This window comes from Alternaria metachromatica (assembly GCF_023757995.1).
Source record: "Alternaria metachromatica strain BMP 0045 chromosome Unknown scaffold_7, whole genome shotgun sequence".
NCBI lineage: Eukaryota > Fungi > Ascomycota > Dothideomycetes > Pleosporales > Pleosporaceae > Alternaria > Alternaria metachromatica.
The window spans coordinates 100,584-127,124 of NW_026055498.1; the positions used below are offsets into that span (position 1 = coordinate 100,584).

General features: G+C 53.8%; 10 protein-coding genes across 10 annotated transcripts; 3 read left to right on the forward strand and 7 right to left on the reverse strand.

Moving 5' to 3' along the window:
- Positions 1-234: 234 nt before the first annotated feature.
- On the reverse strand, positions 235-2,748 carry J4E83_004051 (uncharacterized protein; the record flags this gene model as incomplete). The annotated part of the gene is made up of 2 exons (XM_049330982.1): positions 235-1,447; positions 1,499-2,748. The coding sequence occupies 2 exons, from the start codon at positions 2,746-2,748 to the stop codon at positions 235-237; spliced, it is 2,463 nt and encodes an 820-aa protein (XP_049189528.1).
- A 363-nt stretch (positions 2,749-3,111) lies between these two features.
- Positions 3,112-5,503, forward strand: J4E83_004052 (uncharacterized protein; the record flags this gene model as incomplete). Its single annotated transcript, XM_049330983.1, has 6 exons — positions 3,112-3,142; positions 3,195-3,232; positions 3,284-3,371; positions 3,419-3,768; positions 3,814-4,455; positions 4,502-5,503. The coding sequence occupies 6 exons, from the start codon at positions 3,112-3,114 to the stop codon at positions 5,501-5,503; spliced, it is 2,151 nt and encodes a 716-aa protein (XP_049189529.1).
- Positions 5,504-5,924: 421 nt separating this feature from the next.
- TXNL4A_2 (Thioredoxin-like 4A) lies at positions 5,925-6,513 on the reverse strand (the record flags this gene model as incomplete). Its single annotated transcript, XM_049330984.1, has 3 exons — positions 5,925-6,161; positions 6,236-6,373; positions 6,457-6,513. 3 exons carry the CDS (start codon positions 6,511-6,513, stop codon positions 5,925-5,927), a joined length of 432 nt encoding a protein of 143 aa, XP_049189530.1.
- Positions 6,514-6,831: 318 nt separating this feature from the next.
- J4E83_004054 (uncharacterized protein) lies at positions 6,832-7,353 on the reverse strand (the record flags this gene model as incomplete). The annotated part of the gene is made up of 1 exon (XM_049330985.1): positions 6,832-7,353. One exon carries the CDS (start codon positions 7,351-7,353, stop codon positions 6,832-6,834), a length of 522 nt encoding a protein of 173 aa, XP_049189531.1.
- A 701-nt stretch (positions 7,354-8,054) lies between these two features.
- On the reverse strand, positions 8,055-14,841 carry J4E83_004055 (uncharacterized protein; the record flags this gene model as incomplete). The annotated part of the gene is made up of 4 exons (XM_049330986.1): positions 8,055-11,047; positions 11,113-11,502; positions 12,208-14,458; positions 14,515-14,841. The coding sequence occupies 4 exons, from the start codon at positions 14,839-14,841 to the stop codon at positions 8,055-8,057; spliced, it is 5,961 nt and encodes a 1,986-aa protein (XP_049189532.1).
- Positions 14,842-15,330: 489 nt separating this feature from the next.
- On the reverse strand, positions 15,331-15,973 carry J4E83_004056 (uncharacterized protein; the record flags this gene model as incomplete). Its single annotated transcript, XM_049330987.1, has 3 exons — positions 15,331-15,396; positions 15,449-15,549; positions 15,601-15,973. 3 exons carry the CDS (start codon positions 15,971-15,973, stop codon positions 15,331-15,333), a joined length of 540 nt encoding a protein of 179 aa, XP_049189533.1.
- A 675-nt stretch (positions 15,974-16,648) lies between these two features.
- On the reverse strand, positions 16,649-17,907 carry PPH1 (Serine/threonine-protein phosphatase PP2A catalytic subunit; the record flags this gene model as incomplete). The annotated part of the gene is made up of 6 exons (XM_049330988.1): positions 16,649-16,721; positions 16,775-16,847; positions 16,897-17,430; positions 17,481-17,586; positions 17,637-17,678; positions 17,746-17,907. 6 exons carry the CDS (start codon positions 17,905-17,907, stop codon positions 16,649-16,651), a joined length of 990 nt encoding a protein of 329 aa, XP_049189534.1.
- A 490-nt stretch (positions 17,908-18,397) lies between these two features.
- J4E83_004058 (uncharacterized protein) lies at positions 18,398-20,854 on the forward strand (the record flags this gene model as incomplete). Its single annotated transcript, XM_049330989.1, has 2 exons — positions 18,398-18,490; positions 18,545-20,854. The coding sequence occupies 2 exons, from the start codon at positions 18,398-18,400 to the stop codon at positions 20,852-20,854; spliced, it is 2,403 nt and encodes an 800-aa protein (XP_049189535.1).
- Positions 20,855-21,528: 674 nt separating this feature from the next.
- Positions 21,529-22,680, reverse strand: J4E83_004059 (uncharacterized protein; the record flags this gene model as incomplete). The annotated part of the gene is made up of 3 exons (XM_049330990.1): positions 21,529-22,313; positions 22,364-22,510; positions 22,563-22,680. 3 exons carry the CDS (start codon positions 22,678-22,680, stop codon positions 21,529-21,531), a joined length of 1,050 nt encoding a protein of 349 aa, XP_049189536.1.
- A 1,640-nt stretch (positions 22,681-24,320) lies between these two features.
- On the forward strand, positions 24,321-26,423 carry J4E83_004060 (uncharacterized protein; the record flags this gene model as incomplete). The annotated part of the gene is made up of 3 exons (XM_049330991.1): positions 24,321-24,728; positions 24,888-25,437; positions 25,627-26,423. 3 exons carry the CDS (start codon positions 24,321-24,323, stop codon positions 26,421-26,423), a joined length of 1,755 nt encoding a protein of 584 aa, XP_049189537.1.
- Between the last annotated feature and the right edge of the window lie 118 nt (positions 26,424-26,541).

Genomic DNA, 26,541 nt, shown 5'->3' on the forward strand with positions numbered 1-26,541 from the left:
CAAATCATAAGAGTCGGCCTACTTCGTGCTGTCAGTCGCCCGTGCGACGAAGAGGCTTGGAATTGTTGGTAATAGTACAGGTCTAACTCCTTGACGTTTCGTCGTAATTCTGCAAGCGGGGCTGTATCATACCCTTGGCTGCTATGTTACAACAGACATCATGTATGTATGAAAATATGTACAACTCTACCGCAAATCTACAATTCTTGACACATGCATTCATACAAAGCTCGCCTAATTCACGGAACGTACGGCTTCGCTAGAGTTAGCCGCATACTGTGCTCGGCCTTTGAGAAGGTCGTTGACTTCGTCCGAAAGCTTCGCAGTTCGCTCCTGGTGTTCGGCTGCGAGAGAATCCAGCTTGGTGACTGGTAGATCATCAGGGTATTCGTTTACATCGTCGGTAGTTACGGGCTCGTCGGAAGCCAATCGCGGATCGGTAAGAATATCCTTCGCTTCCTCTGGCATGCCCGGCGGTGCAGAAATGTGGTGCTTCAAGGCCGCAACCTGGGGGCCGTCGACTTCGCCGGTTTCCTCAGGCTCTGATACCATCGATCTTCGTGCTTGTTTTCTGGTCGTCTTCATCCGCTTCCTCGCTTGTTCGATGAATGAGAAGTCGTTCAGCGTTTTCTCGATCTGATCCTCAACAAGTTTCTTTGTATGGTTGGCCAGGGCTCTGGTGGTGAAGACGTTGGGAAATCGGTAACTCAGCCATAGGTAGCATACCAGCATCTTGTGCAGTTCCTCCAGATCGTGGAGATACTTGCGCTCAGCAGACGAGGGCCGGTCCATGACGCTGAGTGGCAGAGTGTCAAGATCCAATAGGCTACCCGACTTGCCTTCAGCAATGCATTCAGCGAGGTGGCGCAGAAACGCTTTCTGGGACGGTTGGCGCATGTTGATGGGTGCGGCACATAACATGATTCGGTCTTGAATGCTGAGATTTTTGACCATGTGAATGGCGTCAGCAATCGCCAGCTGGTCTTTTAGTGCACAGAGATGGAATCGAGGGTGTAACTCAGAGATCTCATGTAGACGTAGCATAATGTATCCGAAAGGTGTTCCTGGGGGAAAGTAGTTGGCAAACCGCTCAACGATAAGCGACGGCGGGAAGAGGCCGGCTGTGCTGATGTGTTCGGGCTCACGCTTCATGCCCAATTTCAAGGCCGCGTGGTCGACTTGGTCAAGTGTAGTGACCCATCCTATAGTCTTTTCTTCAGGTCTCTTTGCCTCGACAGTATCGGGTTGCTTGTCGTCTACGCCAATGGCGGGGTCAGCGGCGCCGTCAACAATCGAAGCCTGTTCGGAGTCTGTAATGACTGCTTGCTGAGCAGTTTTGTAGCGCCCGGCACGACCGGCAATTTGTTTGATCTCGGAGATCTGCAGGGGCACGTAGTTCAGGCCGTTACTCTTGATAGTAGATTCGAAAATGACACGCTTGATAGCACTACATTGGTCAGCATCCGGGTATCGAAAGTCCCCATGACACACTGCTTACAGGTTGAGACCCATGCCGATGGCATCACTCGCCACGAGGTAGTCGTAGTCATTGTCTGGGTCGTTGAATAAGCGGGCTTGTTGAGCTCTTGTCTCAGGTGGCAAGCCTCCGTATACGATGGCACACTTCTTGCCTGTCTTCTTCTCGACCTCGCGTCGCAGCGCATGGATACCCAGGACGGTGAAAGCAACAATGCAATCACCTTTCTCAAGGAGTGTGAGGTTGCCTCCCAGACTCTTCGGCTGGATCTGGAGTGGCGTCAGACGCTCGTACTCGTGTACGTGCACTTTATCGCCAACAAGAGCGCAAAGCTCGCGCATCAGTGGTACTGTGCGTGCTTCTCCACAGAGATGGATTTCTTTGGCCTGTAGACCCATGAAAGCCTGTGTCCATGCCCAGCCTCGTTCCTGGTGGTTGATCATCTGTATCTCGTCGATGACAGCCACATCAAATCGAGTATTGAGCGGGGCCATTTCCACAGTACAACTGTACATGTTGGCCTGTGTGTCCTCAGGCAAGCGCTGCTCTTCACCCGTAACCAGAGCGCAGGGCTTGCCCTTTGCATTCAGGCGCGTGTAGACCTCATGGGCGAGGAGCCGCAGCGGACCAAGATAGATGCCCGAGTTGACTTCTTCCAGACGCTTCAGGGCGTGGTACGTCTTGCCAGAGTTGGTCGGCCCAACGTGCATGTGTACTGTGCGCGTAATCTCTCGTGTCGCTGGATACCATTCGGCTGGGTAGCGCAAGTCCGCCACCTCCTTCTGGTTCTCCGCCTCGGCCGTTGTGAAGCGGCCGCCACATGCTTGCGCATAGAATAGATATCGTAGCCTCTTCTCAAGGGTATTCTTTCTCCGCTGGGCCTCCTGCACCAACGTGACCAACTCGCGCGGGGCCTGCTTGATCCATAGCGTGATGGAGCGCTCGAAGGTAGTCCATTCCTTGTCGAAGTCTTCGCGGCTTATTTGGAGTCTGTCGAGAAATTCTGGCGTGGCGAATTCCTTGTGCAGGGTGTCTAGTTTGTCGCGGACTATGCCTATGGGTATTGAAGACTTGGAAGACCTGGAATCGCCTCCTTTTGAAAGTTTACCCTGCTGGAGAGGATTGAAATGCGTCGTCTTCGAGGGCTTGGCTGGAGCGGAACGGTGTGCGGCTTGGATTCGGGGCAGGAGGTTTTGGGTTCGCGATCGAGAACGGGCGGCGAAAGAGCAGATCAGACATAGCGAACTCCGTCGCGCCGGCAGCAGAGGCATGCCAATGGTGGGTATCATGCGGGAGAAGAAGGAAGAAAAGACAGAATCCAAAGCGCCAGGCGCCTGTACAAACGAAAGACGACAGGAATGTCCAAGTCGACGACGTAATGTCGAATAAAAAGTTGCCAAGCATCTACCCCAGTAGTACCGTAGGGACCTCCGGCGGCGCCTGCCCGCCGCAGCTCGCGACGCAACTCTAGCTGAGACGCGCCTTCCTCACCACCGCCGCGACAGCCCAGCACCACGTGTGCCTCGCCCCGACAGAGCTGGCCCACACACGCCCTCGTCTCCGCATCACGTTACCGCTGCCGCTTCCACCGCCTCGCCTTTTCCCAGCGGCATTCGCTGCGATACCCCGCCAACATGGCTTCCATGATCGATATCCAGCGCGACCGTAAATTGACACCGCGAAACTCCTGAGGAACACGTGCTGATAGGCCACATAGTCATTCTCAACTCGATCAAGCAGACCACGCGCGGCGACGTATGAATCTCCCCCCAATGCGCCTGCACTCCGCTAACGGCCACCGCGCAGTGGAAGATACTCATTGTGGACGAGGACAGCCAGAAGCTCATCAACAACGTGGTCAAGGAAGATGACATCCTCAACCTCAACATCACAAGTACGCGACTCCGCACGCTCCCAAGACGCCACATCCTAACCTCGCAGACATCGAGCGCATCGAGGACCGGCGGCAGACGATCCGCGACATGGACGCCGTGTACATCATCACGCCCAAGCCACACATTGTCGACTGCATGATGGCCGAGTTCGACCAGCGCAGATACCGCGGCTTCTTTCTGATATGGACAACGCTGCTACCACCACACCTCAAGGAGCGCATCGACCGGTCGCAGATGGCGCGCGAGCAGATTCGGAGCTTCCGCACAGTGCACCTCGACTTCCACCCCCAGGAGTCGCACCTCGTCACCTTCAAAGACCCGTGGAGCTTCCCCATCCTCTACCACCCCGAGTGCAACAACCTCGTAGTGCGCCACATGGAGGATATTGCGGAAAGAGTGGGTAGTCTACCTCTCCTGGCACGCTTCTGCTGACAGCCCTAGATCACCGGAATCTGCGTCGCACTCGGCGAATACCCCATCATCCGATACTACCGGCCGCGAGCCCCAACCCACGAAGCCAGCGTCTTGTGCTCACATCTCGCCCGCTTCGTCCAAGACAAGCTCGACATGTACGCGCAGTTCAACCAAGACTTCCCTCCGCAATCGAACCGACCCCGCGGTGCCCTCTACATCACCGATCGATCCATGGACCTCATGGCCCCCTTCCTCCACGAGTTCACATATCAAGCAATGGCCATGGATCTGTTGCCTATACAAGACAGCGACAAGGTGACCTACCGCACCATTGTCAACGAAGAGGACCCCGAGGCGGAGGAGAAAGACATGGAGATATCCGACAAGGACAAGATATGGGTGGAAAACCGCCATCGGCACATGAAGGACACTCTCGACAAGCTGATCAGCGACTTCCAAAAGTTCATCGCCGATAACCCCCATTTCACAAACCAAGACGCCCAGAACGCTGCTGGTATGAACGGACTAAATGCAATCAAGGATATGATCGCTGGTCTGCCCCAATTCCAGGAGATGAAGGAAGCCTACTCGCTACATCTCACCATGGCGCAAAAGTGCATGGAGATCTTCCAGAAGCACAAACTCCCAGATCTTGCTTCAGTGGAACAGGTGAGTCCCATCAAGGTTATATCACGGCTGTCGCTAACCTTTCCAGTGCCTTGCTACCGGTCTTGACGAAGACTACCGTAAGCCCAAGAACATGACTGACCAGATTGTGCGCACACTGGACGACGAAGAGATCACCCCAGCTGACCGGCTACGACTTATCGCGCTCTACGTAATCTTTAAGAACGGAATACTACCAGCCGACCTCCAAAAGCTCCTCTTCCACGCACAACTGCCACCTCCCGACGGCGACGTTATTCGTAACCTTGACCTTCTTGGCGCGCGAGTCGCCAGACAACTGAAAGAGAAAAGAGATGCACAGCCACCACTCTTCCCACCGAAGGCAGCCCCACCTCCAAATACTGAGGACTACGGTCTATCCAGATTCAACCCAGCGCTCCAGGACATGCTAGAAGAGCACATCCGCGGCAGCTTACCTCAGGACGTCTTTCCCTTCACTAAGATGTCACCCGATGATGTAGCCAGCATGGCACAGGAGAATACTGCACCCGCTTCCCTCCGCTCCGCAAAACCGACATGGGCCAAATCGCGACTTGCGAGCGCGGAGCCCCGTCAACGCGTCATCGTATTCGTCGCCGGTGGTGCAACCTACTCCGAGGCCCGCGCCTGCTACGATGTCTCGAACAAAACTTCGAGAGACGTCTTCCTTGTCACCTCACACATGATGAAGCCGCAGCTCTTCCTCCGCCAAGTCGGCGATCTCAGCCAAAACCGCCGCAGTCTGCGTCTACCCATCGATCAACCGCAGCCTATAGCCCCAGCACATCTATTCGAGAAGCCCGAGCCTCCGAAGCCAGCACCACCGCCTGCTGGTACAAAGCCTGCCATGCCCGGGGGTCTGCCATCCGGACCCAGAGTCGCTGGCCCGAAACCTCCTACGGCAGCCATGGGTGCCATCAACCTCAATTCCAACCCGCAAAAACACAGTCCTTCGCCGTCGCAGAGCAGTACCACGAAGCCCAGCAAAGAAGAAAAAGAAGGCAAAGAGAAAAAGAAGAAGAAGTTGCATCTATTTTCTTCAAAGCATTAGTGAGGCTTGTTAACATTTTCCTGCTAGGGCGCTGCATACCTTTCTGGCGTTGTTCTGCTTTGTTCACAGCGAGGATTGATCTCGTTTCATTTGCAATATTTGCGAGCTAACTTGCATGGCATGGCGTTGGATGGCGTCTAAGAATCTTGTCTGGCGATTGCCCAAGGTGTACAGCTAGAGACAAGTACTTGGGATTTTGCCGTTGGGGAATAGACCTAAGGCTGGTTGCCTCTACAATAGGAAACATGTTTACAAAAATTACACATCATATCATCTTTTTAGCCTTGCTGTCTTTTCTGGCTGATCATAACATGCCACATCTGTTCAACCTAGGTTCCAGATTTCCCTTCTTCCTCGGTATCGGACAGCTCAGGGCCACACTCCTCGCTCTCATCACCTCCCACCCCCCATTTCCCTCCGACTAGTACGCCCATTTAGTCGAGTAATCCCTCGGGCTGACAACAAGCCCCTTCCCTTTACTCGCTCCCCTATACACTGCCTCCAAGATATCAATCAACTCCTGCTTCGTGCCAATCGGGAAATTAATCTTGTTGTTATTGCCCGTGCCAAAGTCAACTTGCATATGCTTGTTTCGCCAGAAGAACATGACGGTGCAGGGATCGTAGATTTCGTACATGGCGTTGAAGTCGGGGACTTGCTGGTGGGGTAGGACTGTTAGCGAGGTTTGGAAGCGATAGGATGGGTAGGGAGGAAAGGAGGGAAAGAAAGTACCTTGTTGTCGACTACGTATATGACGACCCAGTCTTTGACTGCGTCTACGATCTTGTATAGCATCTCGTCCATCTCCATGCATTCAGGCGTGTAGTCGGCGCCGAAACGGAGGCAGACTATGCGGGCTTCTTCGCTGAGCTGGTGGGTGTTAGTTTGGCTGTAGTGGAGGGTCGCATTTGACAAAATAGGTCTGGTGGAGTTGATGAGTGTAGGAAACGTACGATGGCTTGGTCAACGTGCCACGCTGAAGGCAGGTGCTGCAGCATTACTGAACCCATGGTGGCGAGATTCAATTGACTGCGATTCTCGAAGATGTATGAGGAAGTAGATTAGCAGGAATATCGAAGACGTTGTTGTGCGAAACAGGTGCGAGAAATGCTGCGGAAAGTACGATCTGATAGACCCCATCACATGCCTGATCTACCCCCGTTTGCACCTTCCAAACCTCGTTTGCTCTCAGCTGCAGACCTCCCCACCTGCACCTTCCCAAAAAGCTCTTTCCATGAACAACTACAAATCATTCGCTAGAACAAGGAAACCACATGCCATAACTCATCAGTACAAACAAAACAAACCCAATCTCACGTGCCAACACCCTAATCCCTCACCCCACCCGCATAATACTCCCCCACACTCCTCTCAGGCGCATAATATCCCGCACCCGTCCGCTGCTCCACATTCCCCGTCCGCTTCGCCACCATCTCCTGCACGAAAGCCTCGTAACTCTCATACGGCCGCCCGCCCTCCTGTGGATGTCTTGCCGCCCAAGCAAGGAACGCGGCTTTCTGTTCTTCGGCTGCCTGTTGCTGTTGTTCCAACGACAGTTTCTGCTTCTTCGCTTTCTTGCTGTTGACAACGGGCTGTGGGCGGCCGGTTACGGGGTTGCGACCAGCTGCCTCGCGCGCTTCGGCTAGGAGGTCGGTGCTCGTGGGTTCGTTTGCGCGCTGTTGGTTTCCGGTCACGGGGTCACGGCCAGCTGCTTGACGTGCTTCGGCTAGGAATTCACTGTTTGGGGCCGGGGTTTTAGGAGCGGTGTATTTTTTCTGGTATGGATTCGACTTTCCGCGTAGTTTGTTGATAGGGGAAAGTAGGGCTGATGTGATGGAGAGACCCGCCATGCTGCTGTTGACGGGAAGTAAGCCTTCACGCCTTTGCGACTTTCTTCTCTAGTTGCTGTGGATATCGAACTCTGAACCGGCACCGCTCAGAAGCTGCCCTCGTAGTCTTTAGAATGCCGATGCAGGTTGCTGATGGAACTTTACGAAGAGACGTGGTCGCCAAGCACTCTTTCTACTGCAGGTTGGCGTCGAGTTTGAGATTATATCGTGCGTTCCCAACTCTTTTGAACAAATTTATCCGACACTACTCTATACTTGCTGTCGTCTGAGACAGGAACACAACCTGGTTGGAGCCTAGGAAGTGTCAGGGGTCTGGGCGGTAAGGCCTCCAAGCTAACCGCATTGAGGGCCAGCAATGAAGAACCGGTCAAGTGCCAATAAGCCCAGTCGTACCGATCAGGTGCGGATGTCAAAATTGATGTAGGTGTATATTTGGACAGCGAAAGCAACAAGCTACTGGAGATAGCCTATAACTATGCTCTCATCTGGCGCAAGGTACAAGAAGCTCCCGCCCTCCCGATACAGAAACCCGACCGGAAAGATCAGGGTGCAACGGTACACCCGAGGCAATACTGACTATCGGTGTACCGTATGAAGAATCAAACAAACGTGATGGTCGAAATGTATTAAGCGTGAGACCGCTGAAAAGAAAGATGAATAGCAAAGACACCCAAGACAAGCTGAACAGTCAGCCGACCAAACTACCACATTCTGCCCTTACCCTTACTGCCAGCTGCTGGACTGAGCGGTGGAAACGCATCTTCGGCATCCTTCCGACTCTGCTCTTCAGCAAGACTCAGTTGCATGGCAAATTCCAAATCTGACATCTCGCTCTCGTTACTCGAACCAGCAGCGGCCTTACCCTTCCTGGGCGTGCTCTTTGTGGAGCGGGACTGCGGAGACTTTTTGCTCTTGGCGTACTTGATCGGAATCTCGAACGCAGGAGGAGGCGTAGAGGCGGGTTCATAGCTGCCAGCTCCGGAGCTATCGTTGAGAGAAAGACGGATGGCTTCGGCGATGTCGGCATCCAGTTCGTCGTCGTCCTTGGTGTCAGGCGATGGAGGTTGGCCTTGGACGCTCGCCTCTGGCGTTACAGGCTCACTCTTAAGGGCACTGCTCTCGCGCTCGATGCGGCGTAGTTCGTCTGCCTCAGCAGCTTCTTGCGAAAGCATTGCAGCGTATGCTAGAGCCTCCTCCTCGCTTAGTAGCTCCGTGCCAAAACGGCCTGCCAAATGCTCGGCCTGCTTGTGACGCTCTTGTCTATCACGCTCCAACTCGAACTGTTCGTTGGCAATGTAGTTCTTCAGGTTGACTCTGCCTGTACCGGCGAAGCGCTCTGTGGTATTGTTACTTCCACGCTCGGCCCTTCGCAGCCTGCGTTTACTGCTTCTATACTGATCGGCGGCAGATGAGCTGTAACTCCAGAATCGAAGCTGATTGCCAAGAGATACTGCACCGCGCAAGACCGTCGGATCAGGATCCAGGCATACGGCACCAGCAGCAAACATGTTGATGCCGACTCCTTGAACGGAAGCTTGGGCCTGCACAAGCTGTCTACGAGCACGCGACGCATGTCGGGAGTGAAGCGTTGTTATGGGCGACATGCTCGAAGCCAGCGGATCCCATGCCTGTACCAAGCCGTCGTTTCCACCTGCTACGAGATAGAGTGAAGTGACAGCCACGCAGGATATTTCTGGCGAGTCGGTGTAGATGATACGAACAGGCTCAATGTCGTTTGTGTACTCCGATGAGCGCGACGTAGGCGCCCGGACATCCCAAAGCAGCACCACGCCTGACTTGGTACCAGCGGCGAGGAACCTTGCGCGCTGTCCAGGGATGTCAGAGGGAGAGGCCGGCTGGCTGGCAACAGACATCGGGGAAGAGTAAGGCGAGGATGCAGTCGAGGCAGTCGAGAAACCAAGCGCAGGATCCTCAAACAAAGTCAAAGTGGCAAAGGTAGAGACGTCCAAAGCAGTTGTAGTGACCTGAGTGCTCTTGAAACCGCCGAAAGTCAACTTTGAGCACCTCCATTCTTCGAATAGAGCGGCTCGTTCCGGTGAACTTGTGGTCGAGAGGTATGAAGAGCTGCGACCACGAGGAGGCTTTGTGGAATCCGCGCCGGGGCCGCCGAATAAAGATGTAGCTTGCGTAGGCTGAGGCGTGAAAATGCGACTTGAGATGTTCGTACTCTTGTCTTTTTCGTCAATCTTACATCGGGTGAAGCGTTTAACATCGGCGACGTCTCCCTCTTCAAGCCCGCATTCGAAGACCACTACGGATTCCCCAGCATGATTTCCGTCGTCTCCAGCAAAGTCAACCTCGAGCGTTCGTCGCATATCCCATCCAAGGCATGCTTTTCGGAAATGTTTTGGCTGCTTGCGAAGATATTCTTGGATCTCCCTTGTTTCGGCGATGATCTGATCCTTGCTTAAGCACATGCCATCCCATGAGGTTCGCGGCGAATAACTACCGTCGACATCGGCATCGCTGTATGGGTCAGGCCTCGCAGTACGTCGGCTGGGCTCCACCAAGTTCCAGTAGACGGTCCGGCCAGTGAGCCAACCTAGATACTCCGAGTAGTGCTCAATGTCGCCTTTCGTAGCCTGGCTGCGAGTTGGGAATTTAGTGAGGTAGAAGATCTCGCCAAGTGCATTCAAAGCGACCGCCCAAATGCGGTTCTGAGCATAGCGCTTGGTTGAGTATTGTTCGTCGACGGCGATGGCAATGATAGGTACTCCCGGGCTGAGAACCCAGCGCGCAGTCAGCTCCCCACGCTGTACACGGGACGAGCGGAGACCATCTGTACCGATGCTACAAGCACTGACGACACCAGCTGCAGATCCCATCATCATGCCTATCAAGCCATCCGAAAGGGTCGGGATCGTGTTTGACTTGGCGATCCAGACGCTGCAGATAGCACCACCGTCGATACCCAGCTTTGGTATACCGACTTCAGGCATAGCGAAGTCGGTGGGTTCAGCTATGAATCGACCACGCATCTCCTCAAGAGAGCGGTAATAACACGAGCCTTCGGGACAGCCCTGGCCATAGATCATGCCGTATGGCTGCGATATGTCCATAACATTGGGTCGCCCGACGACCTCTCCTGAGCCCAGACCCCACTCTGCGGTACCCGGAAAGCGTTCTGAGAATTGGCCATAGAAGTGAGGGTCGCTTTGTCCCCAAGGATCCACTTTGCCAGTCATCGGATCGCTGCTGGTCACCATGCCAATGTCGTCTGCACCATGGATGAAGCGCGGCATCTTCTTGTTCAAACCGGTTCCGAACGTGGCCTGCAAGTGGTTGATGATGGTGTACGTTTTGGCATCGTAGGTAATCATTGGGGTGATGGTCTGCATTTGAGACGCGCGGGACGGTGTCGCAGGTACCTGTACAGGCTTGCCCCTGACCAAAGACCGCAGCAGTCTCGTGCGTAGAATGTACTCGCTTCTCCACGATGCCAGCGCAGTGAGCCTGGTGAAGCGTCTCTTCTCTGATCGCACGACTGAGCCACTGCCCTCAAGGGCTGAACGAAAGGCGGCATCTTCGAGTGAGTGTGGGCCAGGGAAGTAGCGACCGAATGCCACCTGCCAGGCGTGTGGGGTAGTGACTACATCATGGAAGCGGCGAGAGACTAGGGATACGGCGGCGAGATCGTTTGGTGACAGGTGGGCGATAGCATGGATCAGAACCTCTACGCATCGTCAGCTCTTACTCGTGCATTCGCGTTCCGCCCGTTCTCGAGGCATTTGTACACACCATTAGGCAGATTCGCGATGGGCGAGCTCTTATCGCTGGGCTTCTTGTTGCTCTTGACGATCTCGAAGAGGGGCCCATCAGCAGGCTTTCGCGGTGAAGACTTCAGCGCATTCTCGTATTCGGTGATCCTGTCCCTCGGGGGTGGTGAGGGAGACGCGACGCGCTTCAGTCCATCTGTTTCCACGGTCTCGACTGCAGTATCGGCCTCTGAACGCGTCGCATCGCGAGCGAACCCGCGGGGTTGTGGCCCAGACTCTCCCCGCAGCTCACCCGAGTGAGGCTGCAGAGAGACCTGGAAGTCAAGGCTGCGGCGCTGTCCATGCTGGGAGGTGGTGGCGGTGTTGAAAGAGGTTTGCTGGTACGAAACGTTTTGTGATGCGTTGATGGGCTCTGGCTGCATAAAATTTTGGGTCTGGTTCTTGGGTGAGGGCAATCGACCGAGCTCGTTGAAAATGCTCAGTCAGAGGATGGAGGTGTGGGCGAAATTTGGATAGTTTGGTAACTTTGGAGTGGAAGGGAGTTCGGGGGGTGCAGTTGATGACTCGGTTTGCGTTGCCAAGTCGGCGGTGATCGATATGACGATCGCCACTCAGGGAGCTACGAACGTGGGGGGGACAAATGATACTAACAATTTGCAGCAGTGGGCCGACTATCACATGGCGCGTGGAAACGTCACCACTACCTAGGTGCGGCCTAAGTACCTGAATGTAGCCGGCCTCGTTCCGATAAGTTCCGAAGCAACAGGTGGCTTACCGTCTACATTCGTGTAAAAGTGAAAGATAGCGATATTCCCATGGTAATGTAGACGCCTATGAAGTAAATTTTCGATCGATTCTGGTATAATGTGCTATCATGTACAGGATCATGCAAACAAATGTTCAACGCCAGCCCTATGCAGACCTCTATATCCTCAAGGCACGAAAAGACGCGAGTATGCAGCCACATTAGTCCTGCAACACACACACGCCGTGTAGTTCTTCGAAGCCAACCCCACCCGGCAATCGTCGCACAGGCTCAAGCACCCACATGGCCACACCAGTACTGTCCTTGGCGACATCTGGCAGACTACACATTGCGGTCCTTCTGAGCCCATACCTTCTGCACCCGTGTCCCAGCTTCCAGCTGTACTTGCGCCCTGCGGCGCCGTTGCGCTGCGACGACTGAGTATGAAATCTTCCAGAAGTTGTTCTTCTTCTTCGGGCGTCATGTTGACGCCGCCGCTCATCCTGTAGCGTGATGTTGTGAGGATCTTCGCCTCTTCGCGCTCAAGAGCTTTGCGGTACTGCGAGCGTGTCATGATATTGGAGCTCTGGAGGTGGCGAGACAGCAGCTTGGCTTCTTCACGATCCTCACTAGATTTTGGATCCAGGAGTTGAGAGAGTCTCGAGAAGTCCATTGCGTCGTCAAGGATGGGTGTTGCTTCCCGACTTCTCTGGTAGGTTGCACGCGTAGGTGTTCTTTGACCGTCGTCCATGTCTGACCACTCGTCGTTGTCTGTTGTGGTAGCAAATGACACTACGCTAGTCGTGTCATCATCTTGCGAGTCAACATAGTCTCTGGTGTTGTCAACGTCATTCCATAGGCTACCGTTGCGCCACCAGGAGTACAGGTAGTCGTCAAGACGTTCTTCAGAATCTTCCCCATTGGGTCCCGAATAGAACCCACTCTGTCGGAGCCTCTCCTTCGCGAAGACTTCAACGTCAAAATTCCGGTCCTGGCGAATTCGAGACCGATCATCTGTGGTAAGCCATGACTCTCTTGCCAACGCTTGATCGGAGTGTCGCGGAGCATACATCTTATCAACATGGTCAACGTGGAACCCAACAGCGCGTTGTAGCCATCTTGGTCGATAGCTGATCGAGACTTTAGTCAACGCCCAGTCTGTGATCCGTGCGAGACTAAGTATAATCAACTTTGATATACGGAAGAAGAACTGGTAGGTCTGCAAGTAGCGACTACGTTGTTGAATCGCAGGATCAGTCTGTCCAATGGCTGGTTCAGTGGATGCCTGTACTCCTCGCGTTTTACGTTCTTTTGCATAACCTGACAGTGATGTATCCGTTCTGACATCGTTGAGTTCGTCAACTACCTCGATGCCTTGCGCGAATGTGTCGTTCCTGAGCTCGGACGGGATGTCGGTGATCATCTCTCGTGTTCTTCTTCGCCGAGCGAGTAGTTCCTGCAACCTCTGCTTTTCGAGCCAGGTCATAGGGTGCACATTGACCTTGGTTCCTTCGTTGAGAAACACGGCTTCACTGGCGGATGTGAGAATGACATAGCCTACCTTGAGTATAGTCGTATAGAAATCTTCGTGCCAATTGATAGTCAAAGGCGTAATCGAGGACAGATGAATGTTGGCATGTAGATTGCCGTAGGCGGATGCAAATCTCTCTCTCAGAGATAGATTGTCGGCATGTCCTGCAGGTGGAGAAAGTACGGTGATGATGAAGGCCAGCAGGTAGATTAGTGCGCATATCGCGATGCCCACAAGTATCAACAAGTGCGGGATGAATCCAATGATGCATACAGTAGGAAATCTCAATATCCCCACATAGTGGTCTGGATCAGTGACCATGGTTGCTAGACGAACACAGCTCCATGCGAAAGCTGACATATAGGCAAGTCCGCAGATTGTTGTCGTGACGAGTCGCCATCTAGAGCGCACTCCAGCGATGGCTAACAGGTTGCTCATGAAGTGGCTGAAACTAGAGATGAGGGAAATCAACAGCACTTCCGGTGGTACATTGGCGATCTTGGAGAGCTTCGACCTCGGAATCGTGAAGGATGTGCCATCTGGAGTGAAGACAGACTTCGGTTTGAAGAAGCGTACAGAATCGACCGCTAGCGGCTTCGTAACGACAGCCTCAGCTTCTGCAAATGCGAGCGAATGTTCGAAGATGGTCATACCGACTTCCTGAATGGGGCGTCTTCCTTGCAGGGCGCAGGCCAAGGTATCAACAAACTGGCCAAATCCAAGTGTAACAAACATGGGCCATAGAAGCGATAGCGATCCAGAAGGCCGCGTGGTCGCCGGACCGATGGGCAACATATTCGCAGCTCGACATGAGCTCTCTGTGGTCTCCCAGAAGAGTATCTTTGACGTGACCTGCCATAGAAAGCCGCCTTCGCCACCGAAGTCTGTATCCAGCTGCCTACCATCTGCTCCGTACTGCATCTCTGACCAACCGGGGGAGGTTTGACAGCGTATCGCCCGTAGAGTGTTCTGCGTCTGATAGAGGAAGAGGATCAAGGGCATGATGTAGAGGGCGAAACGAAGATAGAGGCGGTCGAAGGAAAGTGGAACGCGGCTGTTGGCGTAGAAGTGGGTTCTATTAAGCACGATTGCCTGCGAAGTCAAATCAGCAAAAGGTAGTAGTCGTAGTCATGGGAGCAGATGCTCACCAGGGCGAATGTTGCGACGGCCCATTTGGAAGTAATGTAGCTAAACCAGGCGGCTACGTTCCTCAAAGCTTGCCACACGGTCATCTCGCCCTCGGTCGACATCGCAGAAGCCGCTGCAGCGATGGATTCCTGTACAAATCCCGAGCCTGTAGTCGTCATGGTGCTGTTTGTCATGTTGGCCGTGGGTTCCGCGATAACGCTTCCACCCGAGCGCATCATGTCGCCGAGAGAACTGGCCTTGGAGAAGAGGCGCGGTAATGCCATGAGCAAGTCTGCTGGCGACGGCAAGAATGAAGTCGCGTTGGCAGACGCGCCTGGCGTCTCCATTGCGGCGGTTGCGGATATCCGAGGATGGGTCGGCAGGCAGAACTATTCGAAGTCTTGGTTAAATCCAGTGATTATTGAAGCAGATACATGGCGACTGTGAAGACAGATGCAGTTCACAGCGATAGTTGGGTCAAGCGTCTTGAGCTTGCGCGACGATGTAAGGGTGCTGTGGACTTGGTGCGGAAGTCGACCGTGGAATCCTTGGAATGACGCGACCTCCGAGCCGTCGGGCTGCAGCTGCATACAGTGTAGGTAAACCTCCGAGGCATATTGACCTGCGCCACACTCTAATACCACACGATTTCTGATGCATCACGGCTGTCATGCACACATATTAACAACCATATCGAATGTCTGCGGTGTGCCCATGTCCTTGAACAATGCATACTTTAATAGCTGGATGATGCATTTCCACGTCCGCTATATTTCAACGCCCATGATGCTAGGGTATGGTACAATCATATGTCTACACTCCACCGCACTGTCCATCTATGCCGTCTTGGGCTTCTTCGTTCCGTACTTTGACCGTGAGGTGATTCTGCTACCGACACCACCCTGCAGAGTGTTAGCCATGTCTTCCCATGATATGTGTGCTCATGAGACTTACCAGGTCCAGTGCTCCTCGAACCAAATGGTACTTCACACCAGGGCAATCTTGCGCTCGTCCGCCTCGTACCATGACAACCGAATGCTGCTGTACATTGTGACCTGTACTGGTCAGTCTTGCCGTAGCCCACTATTCCCATGTGTTTGCCATACCTTCTCCCGGAATATACGCCGTGATAACCTTGCCCGTACTCAGTCTGACCCTCGCAATCTTTCGCTCGCCCGAGTTGGGCTTCTTCGGCTTCGTCGTTCCCACTTTCAGACACACGCCCTTCAGCTCCGGTCTATCCTTCAATTGTGGAGATCGCAGTTTACGCGCCTTCCGCGCTATCCTGCCCTGTCGCAGGACTTGTATTAATGTGCATTTGTGTGCGCGCGATGACGGTGTTGGGCGGGCTGCGAAGGCCGGGGTACTGTTCTGGAAAGCGGAGGCGGCGATTGATGGCCGTGTTGATCGCGCCGGAGCGAAAGCAACTGCGGAGAGGATCGAGGGTCGCGCAAGACGTCGGAAGAGTGTGAGAGGCATTATGGGCGGGCGCTGTGGTGTGGCTCGAGATGTTGGTTCTGGACAAAAGTTCGAGATGCAAGATGGTGGCTGACTCAGCTAGGATGGCTAGTTGAAGGCCATTCCAGGTGCCCAGCAACACAGACAGCGCACCATCAGAGAATTGCATTTTCTTTTGCAGTGATACATGTGCAGCGCTGGAAGTAACAAGTCAACATGACATAATGATGTACATGCCTAAAGACACAGCATTACGGTAATCGCTCAATACAACACCTTATTTGGTACTACATGATGGTACCGACAAAATGGAGGTATAGCGATATAGTGAGGGCATAGATCCCGTATCAAATTTGAATGCTCATGCGCGGGAGTGTATTACGAACAACACACATATTCACCAAAGCACATAGAGAAACAGGAAGGTCTACAGTCAACTCTCTACCATTATCAGTCTCGCACTAGCTACATCACCACCTGATGCAACATTCCCACGTGTCTCTAGTACGGCTTCTTGGGGCCTTGTAGACGATGAGAGCCTCATTTCAAGCGAGCACGTCGTTGCCACGCGTCTCCCGTCACTTTTCATGACGGCTCGGGTGACCAGGAATGCAATCGTACATAGTGTATTCAGTGATGACTTCCAAATGTAACGCTGTGCTGAGATAGCGGTGGGAGCTAAGAGGAAGAGTCCGCTTAGAGGAAGTAATCCGGGGTCCTTCGCGACACCATAGGCTCGCCAGCGCGTGGGCAAGGGTCGAATTGCAAGCTGGAACGTGTGTTAGATATTGGAAATAGCATATCGAGGGGGGAGGAACTTACAAGGTATACTTTAGATGCTCGTCGATCTCCATGATAGCGGCCTGGTTACCGCATCTGTAGCAGTAGTTCGGTGCTGTACGAGGTCAGTGGGATCATCGGCAACGGAGAGTTGAACAGCATACCCGAGAATATGGTAACGACATTCCTGTCCTGCGACCAATTATACCCCTCCATGACTAGCTGATGAGCACGTGCCACCAACGTCAAGCCGTTGTTGTGGTTGAAGGCCTCCGAGATGTCTTGACCGAAGGTGTATCCTGCACCACGGGGTGAGATTCCCCAGCCGCACCTGTCGTCTGGGTCGGACCAGAGCAGGTCGCACATTGGTCCTTCGTGAGGCACCTCCTGTATGCGGTCGAGCGCCCTGATGTTGTCAAGGGTGTCGATGCTAGGAGAGAGACCACCGTGCAGACAGAAGATCTGGTTGTCGATCAGGGCAGTGAGCGGCAGGTAGTCGAATAGGTCTGTGAAGTATTTCCAGACGTTGGCATTGCCGTACTTGCGGAGACACTCGTCGTAGAAGCCGTAGACTTGGGTGATCTGGCGGGACTCGTGGTTGCCACGGAGAATGGTGATGCGCTGGGGGTATCGAATCTTGAGTGCGACTAGGAGGGTGACGGTCTCGACGGAGAAGTAGCCTCTGTCGACATAGTCGCCTGTGCACGTCAGTCAGCATGAGCGGGCAGGATTGAGGCAGGCAACGCACCCATGAAGAGGTAGTTGGTGTCGGGGTTGGGGCCACCGATCTTGAACAACTCCATCAAGTCGTGAAACTGGCCGTGTATATCACCGCAGACAGTGACGGGGCATTTCTATGCGACGGTGAGCAGATGTCGCAGGCGCCGGCAAAAAGGGTACGTACCACTGGCTGTACATTGGACTCGTCCTGAAGTACCTCGCGGGCCTGTAACACGATGCTTGTCAGAAAAGGCATCCCCGATGACATTGTGCGCCAGGCGGATGTCGCATACCTTGTCGCATAGTCTCTGCACGTCGCTCTCGGCCAGCTGCTTGCAGCTCATCAGACTCTCAATCCAGCCGTCCAGCGTGGGGATTGTGGTCGGCTCAGTCGTGGGGGCAGACGACAGCTGCATAGGCTCTGGCATCTTGACGTCCTCCATATTGGTATCCATGGTTGCGGGGCGGCGGGATCGATGTAGGTGGGGGGTCGATCGGTTGTTGTGATGTAGAGCTGCTGTCGAGGGGTTCTTGCCCTTTCAAACTCGACCAATGACGTGCAGCAGACACGAGTAGAGGCGGTGGGCGGTAGCGACTTGCAATCCGGAGGGCGTTGGAGTCGGAGGCTGTGTGTGGCGTGCAAGGCGATATCGACGGCGGCAGCAGGATCTATGACAGGAATATGGGGAGAGGCACGACCACGCACTGCAGGCACATACTACCTTGGAAGCAGGCCGTAATGGTGGATTGTTTCTCCGCGCCGGGTACCAAGAGCCTCAGGCGATTTAGCGCGAACCGTTAGCCGCGGGTCCGTGCGCGGCCGCTACTGCGGGCAGCTTTGTGCAGCAGCCGCGACCCTCGTCCCTTCTCCACTCTACACCACTTCCACCACATTGTTGTCACTACTGCCCATCGCACCCACCACCGCGACAAGCAATACCAACAATGTCCAACAAGCGCGCTTATAGCGCTTACCTCTCCAGCGCGTCTGCGGATATGCTAGTCGCTGCCAATGGCTTCGGCGCTCCTCAACTGCAGGTGAGTAGTCGTCGCTGCCTATACTGACGCGACGCGAGCTGACAACAACGGCAGGCGCAGCAACACACCCCTTCCTCAATATCACATCTGCGTATCCCAGGCGGATGGCCACAAGATCACATCATTGCCGCCGAGGAAGTCATACCTCCGCGCGCTTCTCTCTTCACTACGCTCGGCAAGTGGGCTGCGACCGTGAGCGTTGCCAACCTGCTCTCACTCCCCGCACGCCTTGCAAACCGCTATCTCCGCCGCGAGACTATCAAGGCGATCCCCATCATCTCCGCCACCGGCTCCAACAAGAAGCGCTTCATCTCCGCAGGTCTGGCAGACGAGGAATGCGCGACACCGTCGCCTTCAGTGCGCGCGCGCGCGAACCAGGCGCGTCGCGAACACCAAAGGCAGGCGCGCGCGTTAGAGCTAAGCCCCAACCAATTCCGCGTTCCGCCAATTCAATATACGTCATCAGCACCTACACAAGAATTCGAGGAAATCGTGCCTGGAGCATACAATAGAGATGTATCTCTCGACGAGGGCGGCAACGTCAGCCTGGAAGACGACGAGGACCTTGAGGTCAGTGTAGACTTCTCTTTCGAGGATGTCTTCACTTCAACCCCGCCGCGCGACCCCCAGACCGGCTCTCCCATGACAATATTCTGGAACAGCCCTCAGGTCGCCTCACCCGCGGTTGCCTCGCCCGCAAGCCCGGTCTTGTCATCCCCACTATATCACTATGACCCGCCTGCCTACGACAATGCCAACCCGGCCTGGATCTCTGAGCTCCGCAATGCTTCAACTGCCCATGCCTCTTCAGGTCTTACGTCACCGTCGGCGCAAGCACTCTCCTCATCGCAAGCATCCGCAAGCCCAGCCCCCAATGGCAAGCGCACTTCCAACCTGCCTACGGTCACACCTCTGCGACGCCAACTGGTCAAGGCACAGATGTACAGGGAACGCAAGCGCATCGCAAGCCTCAATGCCGCGCTCGAGTCTACGGAGGAAGGTTTCGCCGATACCGAGCAAGCTAAGAACAGTTTCGCCGAGTCATTCAACCAGAACCCCTTCCACTCCACGAATGCTTGGTCATCAACATCTCCATCACAACCAAAGACTGAAACCGAAGCTGCCGTCCCCGATTTCGAGTACGCCAACGACTTGTCCTTTCTCCCTGAGGTCACTGAAACCTCTGAAGTCGAATACGCCAACGACTTATCATTCCTCGTTGATGCGCCGTCTCCGCCGCGAGCGAAGGGAGTGCGATGGGAAAAGGATGCTAAATGCAAGCCCTTCTACGTCGACACGAAAGTCAGCGAGATGCTCGACTCCACGCTAGAGACGATTACTTCAAGTCCGATCAGGGAATACCACAATGTGTTCCAGAACAACGATGGCGGCGCATCAAATGCCAGCCAGGCGTCATCATCTTCTCGCTCGTCAGCAGACAGCAGCCCGCAGATAACCCTTCTTGATTCTCCTGCGCAAAATGGCGGCTGGCGCGGTGTCTCCGTTGACGCTTTCGACGCACCCGATGAATCGCTCCTGGAGTGCGAGTTCTCGCTGGAACTCCTCGAAGACCTTCAGCGGGAAATGCAGAGGAAGCTTGCCTTGGCACCGCCTCCTCCACCGCCACAGAAGCCACTTGTTGCGCCGCTCACTCCCGATGAAGAAGCTGCACTGCAAGACGCCGCAGCCAAGACCAAATACGGCCGCAAGCCAGACCAGTTCGTCATTCACGACAAGCTATACGCTCGAGACTTTGCGACTCTGTTGCCTCGCGTCTTCAACGGTGACCCCAGGGCATGGTTGAACGACAGCATCGTCAACGAGTATCTTTCTATTCTCATCGCTGCAAAGAAGAAGGAAATGGGCTTCACTCACCAGCGCAACGGTCCTGCACCGCCCCTTCACGCCTTTTCGTCATTCTGGTACCAGACTGCCGATACTTCTCGCTGGACCAACAGGTTTCAGCTGAAAGGCAAGCAGTACCTCGACGCCGACCTTCTCCTCTATCCTATCTGCGACAGAGGTCACTGGCGTCTGCTCGCGGTTTATCCCAGGGAACGCACTATTGAGTACTTTGACTCTATGGGTCTTGACGGACAAACATACATCGACAAGCTCGTCAAATACCTCGAGCAGGAGCTCGGTGAATACTGGGTTCCTTCGGAGTGGAACAAAGAAACTGGCCAGAGGAGTGAGCAACAGAAGAACGGAAGCGATTGCGGTGTCTTCACTCTCCTGAACGCTCTGACCCTCATCCGCGGCGACGCTCCCACTCGTGTCCTTTCTACCGACGGCATGGACGATGCACGCAAGCGTATCGCAACCACTCTGCTGGCCGGCCGTCCTACCACTGAGCTGGAATGAGTACAACTCTTCCATTCTCCATTCTCCATTTTCCATTCGTACACACGAATTCTGTTTTCAACTTGCATTACATGGGTCGGCGATTTCATCTTTTCGCATTGTTTTTGGGCGCACAGCATGGAGTTCGGTCGCTTACGAGGTTTTTCACGACGGTTACATTACGACCCGGATACCCCATGATACCCCCACCGCCCATAGAGGCTTGAGTTTTTGCACAGTTGGAGTTTTGTTTTTGGTACCCTGGTAGTTGTCCAGAGGTCTGTTTGGCGAGCGGTCTGTTCTTGTTTGTACCTTGGTAGTTGCCTCGGGGTGTTTTATTTTTGCAGAGCACGTGGTACGCTCGTCTGTTTATACAGCGAGAGGCTCAGTTTCTTTTCTTGCGGAGCACGTGGTACACTCGTCTGTTTATACAGCGAGAGGCTCAATTTTTTTTTCTTAGTAGGGCACGTGGTACGCTCGTCTGGTCATCCAGCGAGAGGCTCTTGTATTTGTTTTCTTTCTTGTAGCTAGTTCTTTACTCTTGCCTTAGTCCTCCTGGTTTGAGACCTTGACTCACCCCTTCGGGGGTTCGAGTTGGTCTCGCCGGGGGGACGGGCAGGAGGCACAATTGTGTTATAGCATAGCGTAGTGTTTGCAGTGAATTAGACTGTACTATATACTCTGTGTCGCATATTCTATGATGCAACCTTGACAGTGAGCTTACCAAAGTGCTTCTGGTCCCACATGTATTGGTAGGCGTCCTTGAGATCCTTGAGCTCAAACACCTTCTCGTCAACAATGGGGTGCAGGTCATTTGCCTCAATTGCCTTGCACATATCCTCCATCTGCAGTCTTGAACCGACCAATACACCACGCACCGTGCAGATGTTGTTCAGGCAGTCGAGGAACGTAGGCTGGTCCTTGCCGCCGCCGCCAATGAACCCGATAATGGAGATGACGCCGTCGATGGCAATGGCCTTGAGAGACTGTGCCATCGTGGTCGGGCCACCAACCTCGACAACGTGCTGTACGCCAGCGCCGTTGGGAGTGAGCTTCGCGGCTTCCTCACCCCAGTTGGTCGTCTCCTTGTAGTTGATGACGTGGTCGGCACCATACTTCTTCAAGAGGTCGGCCTTCTGTGCAGAGCTAGTTGTCGCAATGACGCGGGCGCCAGCTGCCTTTGCGAATTGCAGAGCGAAGATGGATACACCACCGGTACCTTGTGTGAGGACTGTGTCACCAGGCTTGAGAGCGCGTGACTCCAGACCGTATAGGGCGTTCCAAGCTGTGAGGGCGGCGCATGAGAGGGTAGAGGCCTCGAGCATGTTCAAGTTGGAGGGGGCCGCAACGAGACCAGCTTCGTCGAAAACGCCGTACTCTCGCAGAGTACCGTCGATGGCGCCTCCGAGACCAGTACCGAGAGATTGTGCGTCTAGGGAGCCAGCGATGTGACCTTGGTTGAAGAGGGTGACTACCTTGTCTGGGTGATGTTAGAAGGCTTTATGCATTGGTCTGTATAGGGATACGAACCTCCAGGCTTGAAGCGTGTAACGCGCTTGCCGACTGATTCTACAGTGCCGGCGCCATCCGAGCCAGGCACAGTGTTGTCCTTCATCGGGAAGGGGTATTTGCCCATGGGAATGATAAGATCGCGGTAGTTCAATGATGCGGCGTGGACTGTCAATTGGTCAGTATGACTGCTGAAGGCTGTTCGATGAGCTCTACGCACCCTTGACGAGAACGTCCTTGTCGCCAATCTCAGGTACCTTGGCCTGCTCATTGAATTTGAGAGAGTTGAAGCCATCCTGGCCCTGAACGGTCCATGCCTTTGTCGTTGATGGTGCCATGTTGTAGTTGATTATGTGTATGAGTGTTTGCTATGGGGAATTCGAAGGAGCTACAGAAGACCTTTGAATCTTTTATGACGTCTCTGCCATGACGGTGCCTGCTCCTTATGTACTGCCATGTGCATGTGGGGTCGTCGAAGGTCCGAATAGTGACGCAAGAATAACAAGAGCTAGCCCGCGTTCACGTCACAGCTTGTAGCTCCCCTGTAAACTGCAGCTATCATGGATCATTAGCTTCCTGAACTGTTGGCGATCAGTCTGGCCGCACAGAGAAGACCCAATGGCGGCGTTATCGCCATGATTTCAAAGGCGAACTGCCGGTCTGAAAGACGAGTTTGTCAGGATGGCTGACCGATGCTTTGCTTGCCTTGCCGGGAATTGCTCGGATTTTCGGTAAACGTGCAGCTTAGAGCCTGGGGCTGCGCGCAACATGGCAGATGTCGGCAAAGGTCGCTGGAACCGCATTTGTAAGCTTCAGGTAGGCGGAGTGGGTCCGATGGAGAAACGCGAGGATGTCGCGTGGCTTCGCGCCTACTCATGCCCCGCACCGTCTTCTACTGCCTTCTACCAAGGGATTCGTCTTTCTGAGGCACCCCACTATACTACCTTCGGAAAGATGATAGGCGATATAGGCTGTAACATCGAATGCGGTAAACGTCTCTTGCGTAGCTTCCTTTTGTCATACTTACAAGTTGTAAGAGCGAGCACCTCCGCACGCGCGACCTGGTAACGCCAACCTAGGAAGAATATGAACACCCTAGAGTCCACGTCAACGTTGGATCACCCACTTTGCAAGGTTCTAGTTTGACGTAGTCTGCAGACCCATTCGGGTTTTTTCTTTTATGAGGTGTGGTCGTTGGTGTACATCTAACCCTGCTACCAAGTATCTCCAGCTTCCAGCCAGCCACCTGCAGTCGCGCTTAGTGCGACAATAGCCTACCAATAGCCAGCTCTTCTGTGTTGCGCGCCGCCTACGCCTCATCTCGGTTCCCCAGACCAGAATAGACCACACCTGAGGGAGCGATGATGGAGAAGTGGGGGCTCAGTCCCGGGCACGATGCTTTCTCCATCCCAATCGTCCTTGAGATAGTTGCATGCGACAGCACCGGCACTCATTGAGCCTTCCGGTCGCCCTCCTCTTGCTGTGGTGCTGCATACGCCCACAGTATTACATGTGCAACACCCCGCTGAACGCTAGCACTATGGTGTTTTCCTGATGACCTTGGACCGCGTCGCAATCATCCTATGCTCTCAAAATCGCACCCTCTTAGAATCACAACATTGCGATAACGATGGCTTCTCGAGGGATTCAGTCGGCTTATTCCTCACGAGATGTTTCACCGGAATCACGTCCTGAACCCTACGATCCCTTCCGCGCAGAATCCGATCCTATCGAGCTCTCATATCTTTCACGGCTATCATCGGATGGTTTAGAGCCGCACATTACTCCCGCACGATCCTTGGATCAGTCTCACGATGAGGGTACAAAGAGTGGGTTGCGGGCGGGAGCCTACTTGGGCCTGCCACACGGTGACAGCCGGTATGAGCCGGTGCGTGGAGAACACGACATCTCGGGCCACTCCATACGCTCAGCGAGAGAGTCCACGTATACTTTAAACTCGCTCTATAATAAGAAGACCATGGATGCGGACACTCAAGCTCTCGTCGACAGGAGATCTGGCGAATTGGTCCAATGGCACATATACTGGACAACACCGGCTCTCATAGTAGCATTGTTCATGGCTGGATTCGCGGCGGCAGTGGGCCATCACTTGTTTTACATGCAACTCAATGGGCAGCCGGCCACCGAGCAACTGAAGATGGTGCGATATGGTACAGCTTTGGCCTTCTTTGTGAAAAGTACACTGGTTGGAACTGTCATCATGTGCAACCGTCAGCGCATCTGGTATACCTTCCGACGGAAGGCGATGACGATCAATGGCATCGATGGCCTCTTCTCTGCAACAGAAGATCCGACGCAGTTTTTCCTCAACTGGGAGATGATCAGAAATGGCAAGCTTGCTACGCTCATGGCAGCCTGTACCTGGGTAAGCCTACAAATCTTTCACTGAAGACAGAAGATTTATTCTGACCTACCCAAGTTATTACCACTTGCATCCGTCCTGTCTCCGGCCTCACTGACATCTGAGCTAAGAACGTTCAACAATACTGCCAGTTGCTCCGTAGCTACCCTAAATTTCACCCAGGAGTCTACATACGACTTTCGGGACATGAGTAAATTCTGGCAGAAGAGCTTGAATTTCTATAACACCACTGAGCCAGCCGAAGAGGAAAGGAGAGATGGAGAAGTATATCCCGCGGCAACGGGTACAGGAAGCTTCTTCGACTACTACGATCAGCCGTCGAAGAACGCGCGCCGCTTAGCCTTCAGTAGCGTGTACATGCAAAAGCCACAGCCCCGCGAAAACGCTTCTACCGTATTTTGCGGATCGGGCTGGAATTGCACATACACAATCAGCTTCGTGGGGCCCGGCTACCAATGCGAGGATGTCGACAACACTGATGAAGTCGACGTGCCATTTGCATTGTCTGAACTGGCACCAAATGGAAGCCTTATATATACTGCAGAGGTTGATCAAGGCGACTACAAATATCAAGATCCAGTGGACGATACAGGATCTTTAGGCGTATTCGAGAACGAACCAAACCTATGGATCGGTTACGCCATCAACACCTCCGAGCCGTACTCGCACGATGACGAACCGGAGTACAAGGCCAAATGGGGAAACGTACATGGTAAGTTCTGCTGTGCGTAACACATGTAAGAGATACACCTCATACAAGAAAAAGGTGAACAGGTCTGGAGCCGACATCAACGCCAGGTCACCTACCTTATAGGGTTTCATGTTGATGTCGGCTGCAGGCCTGTTTGGATTTTTCCTTGGTTGACGTGGATATACTGACTTGTTACGTGCGTCTCTACAGAGCCCAAAATATTCAAATGCGTCATGCAGTACACCAGATATACTTTCAACATGAGCTACAACCCCAGACAGTCCGCAACCCGCTGGCAACGAGAGTTCCTTCGTCCTGTCATTGGAGACCATCCCATCGAACCCCAGAAAAACGCCGAAGAATACAAAGTAACGGCTTCCTTTCACACTCTCGGTTCACTCCTCCGACGCTTCCTGCGTGGCAAAATCGAAAAGCAAAAGATCCTCATCACCTACTCAGATCTATCTGAGACACGTCTAGTCAACAGCAGCACCTCATACCCGTTTGTGGATCTGAAGACAGAGATACAAAACCTTTTCGAAGACATACTCATCACTCTTCTCAACGACCCGAATCTAGTCGTGGTTCAGACTCAAGAAGTGCCTTGCATAAAGTCACGCACGATGATGGTATACGTGTATTACAAACAATCACTCTGGATCGGTTACGCAATCGTCATCGCAATTACTTTCACCTTCATGCTGGTTGGCGCATGGTCGCTGCACATGAACGGAGTAGCGTCGGATGTGCTCTTCTCTCGCATCATGGCCACCACCCGTAATCCTACGCTGGATCATTTGAGCGTTGGGGCGTGTTTGGGTGGGGATCCATTTCCCAAGGAGCTGGCGAAGACGAAGTTGCGCTTTGGCGTCCTCCTAGAAGATGATCCTCGGGAGGGGCCTTTGGGCAAGGTGGAGCATTGCTGCTTTGGCACTATGGGCGAGACGAAGGAGATTGTCAAAGGTGGCACGTATGCGGGACTGAAGGAGTATAGGATCGATGCATGAATGATTAGGCATACATGACTCTATCATGGAAGCTGCCGAGGGTAGCACTAAAAAAATTCGCCAAATTTGATGAGTATCCCGCCTACCTATCCGATCTCCCATAGAACTATGACAGAGA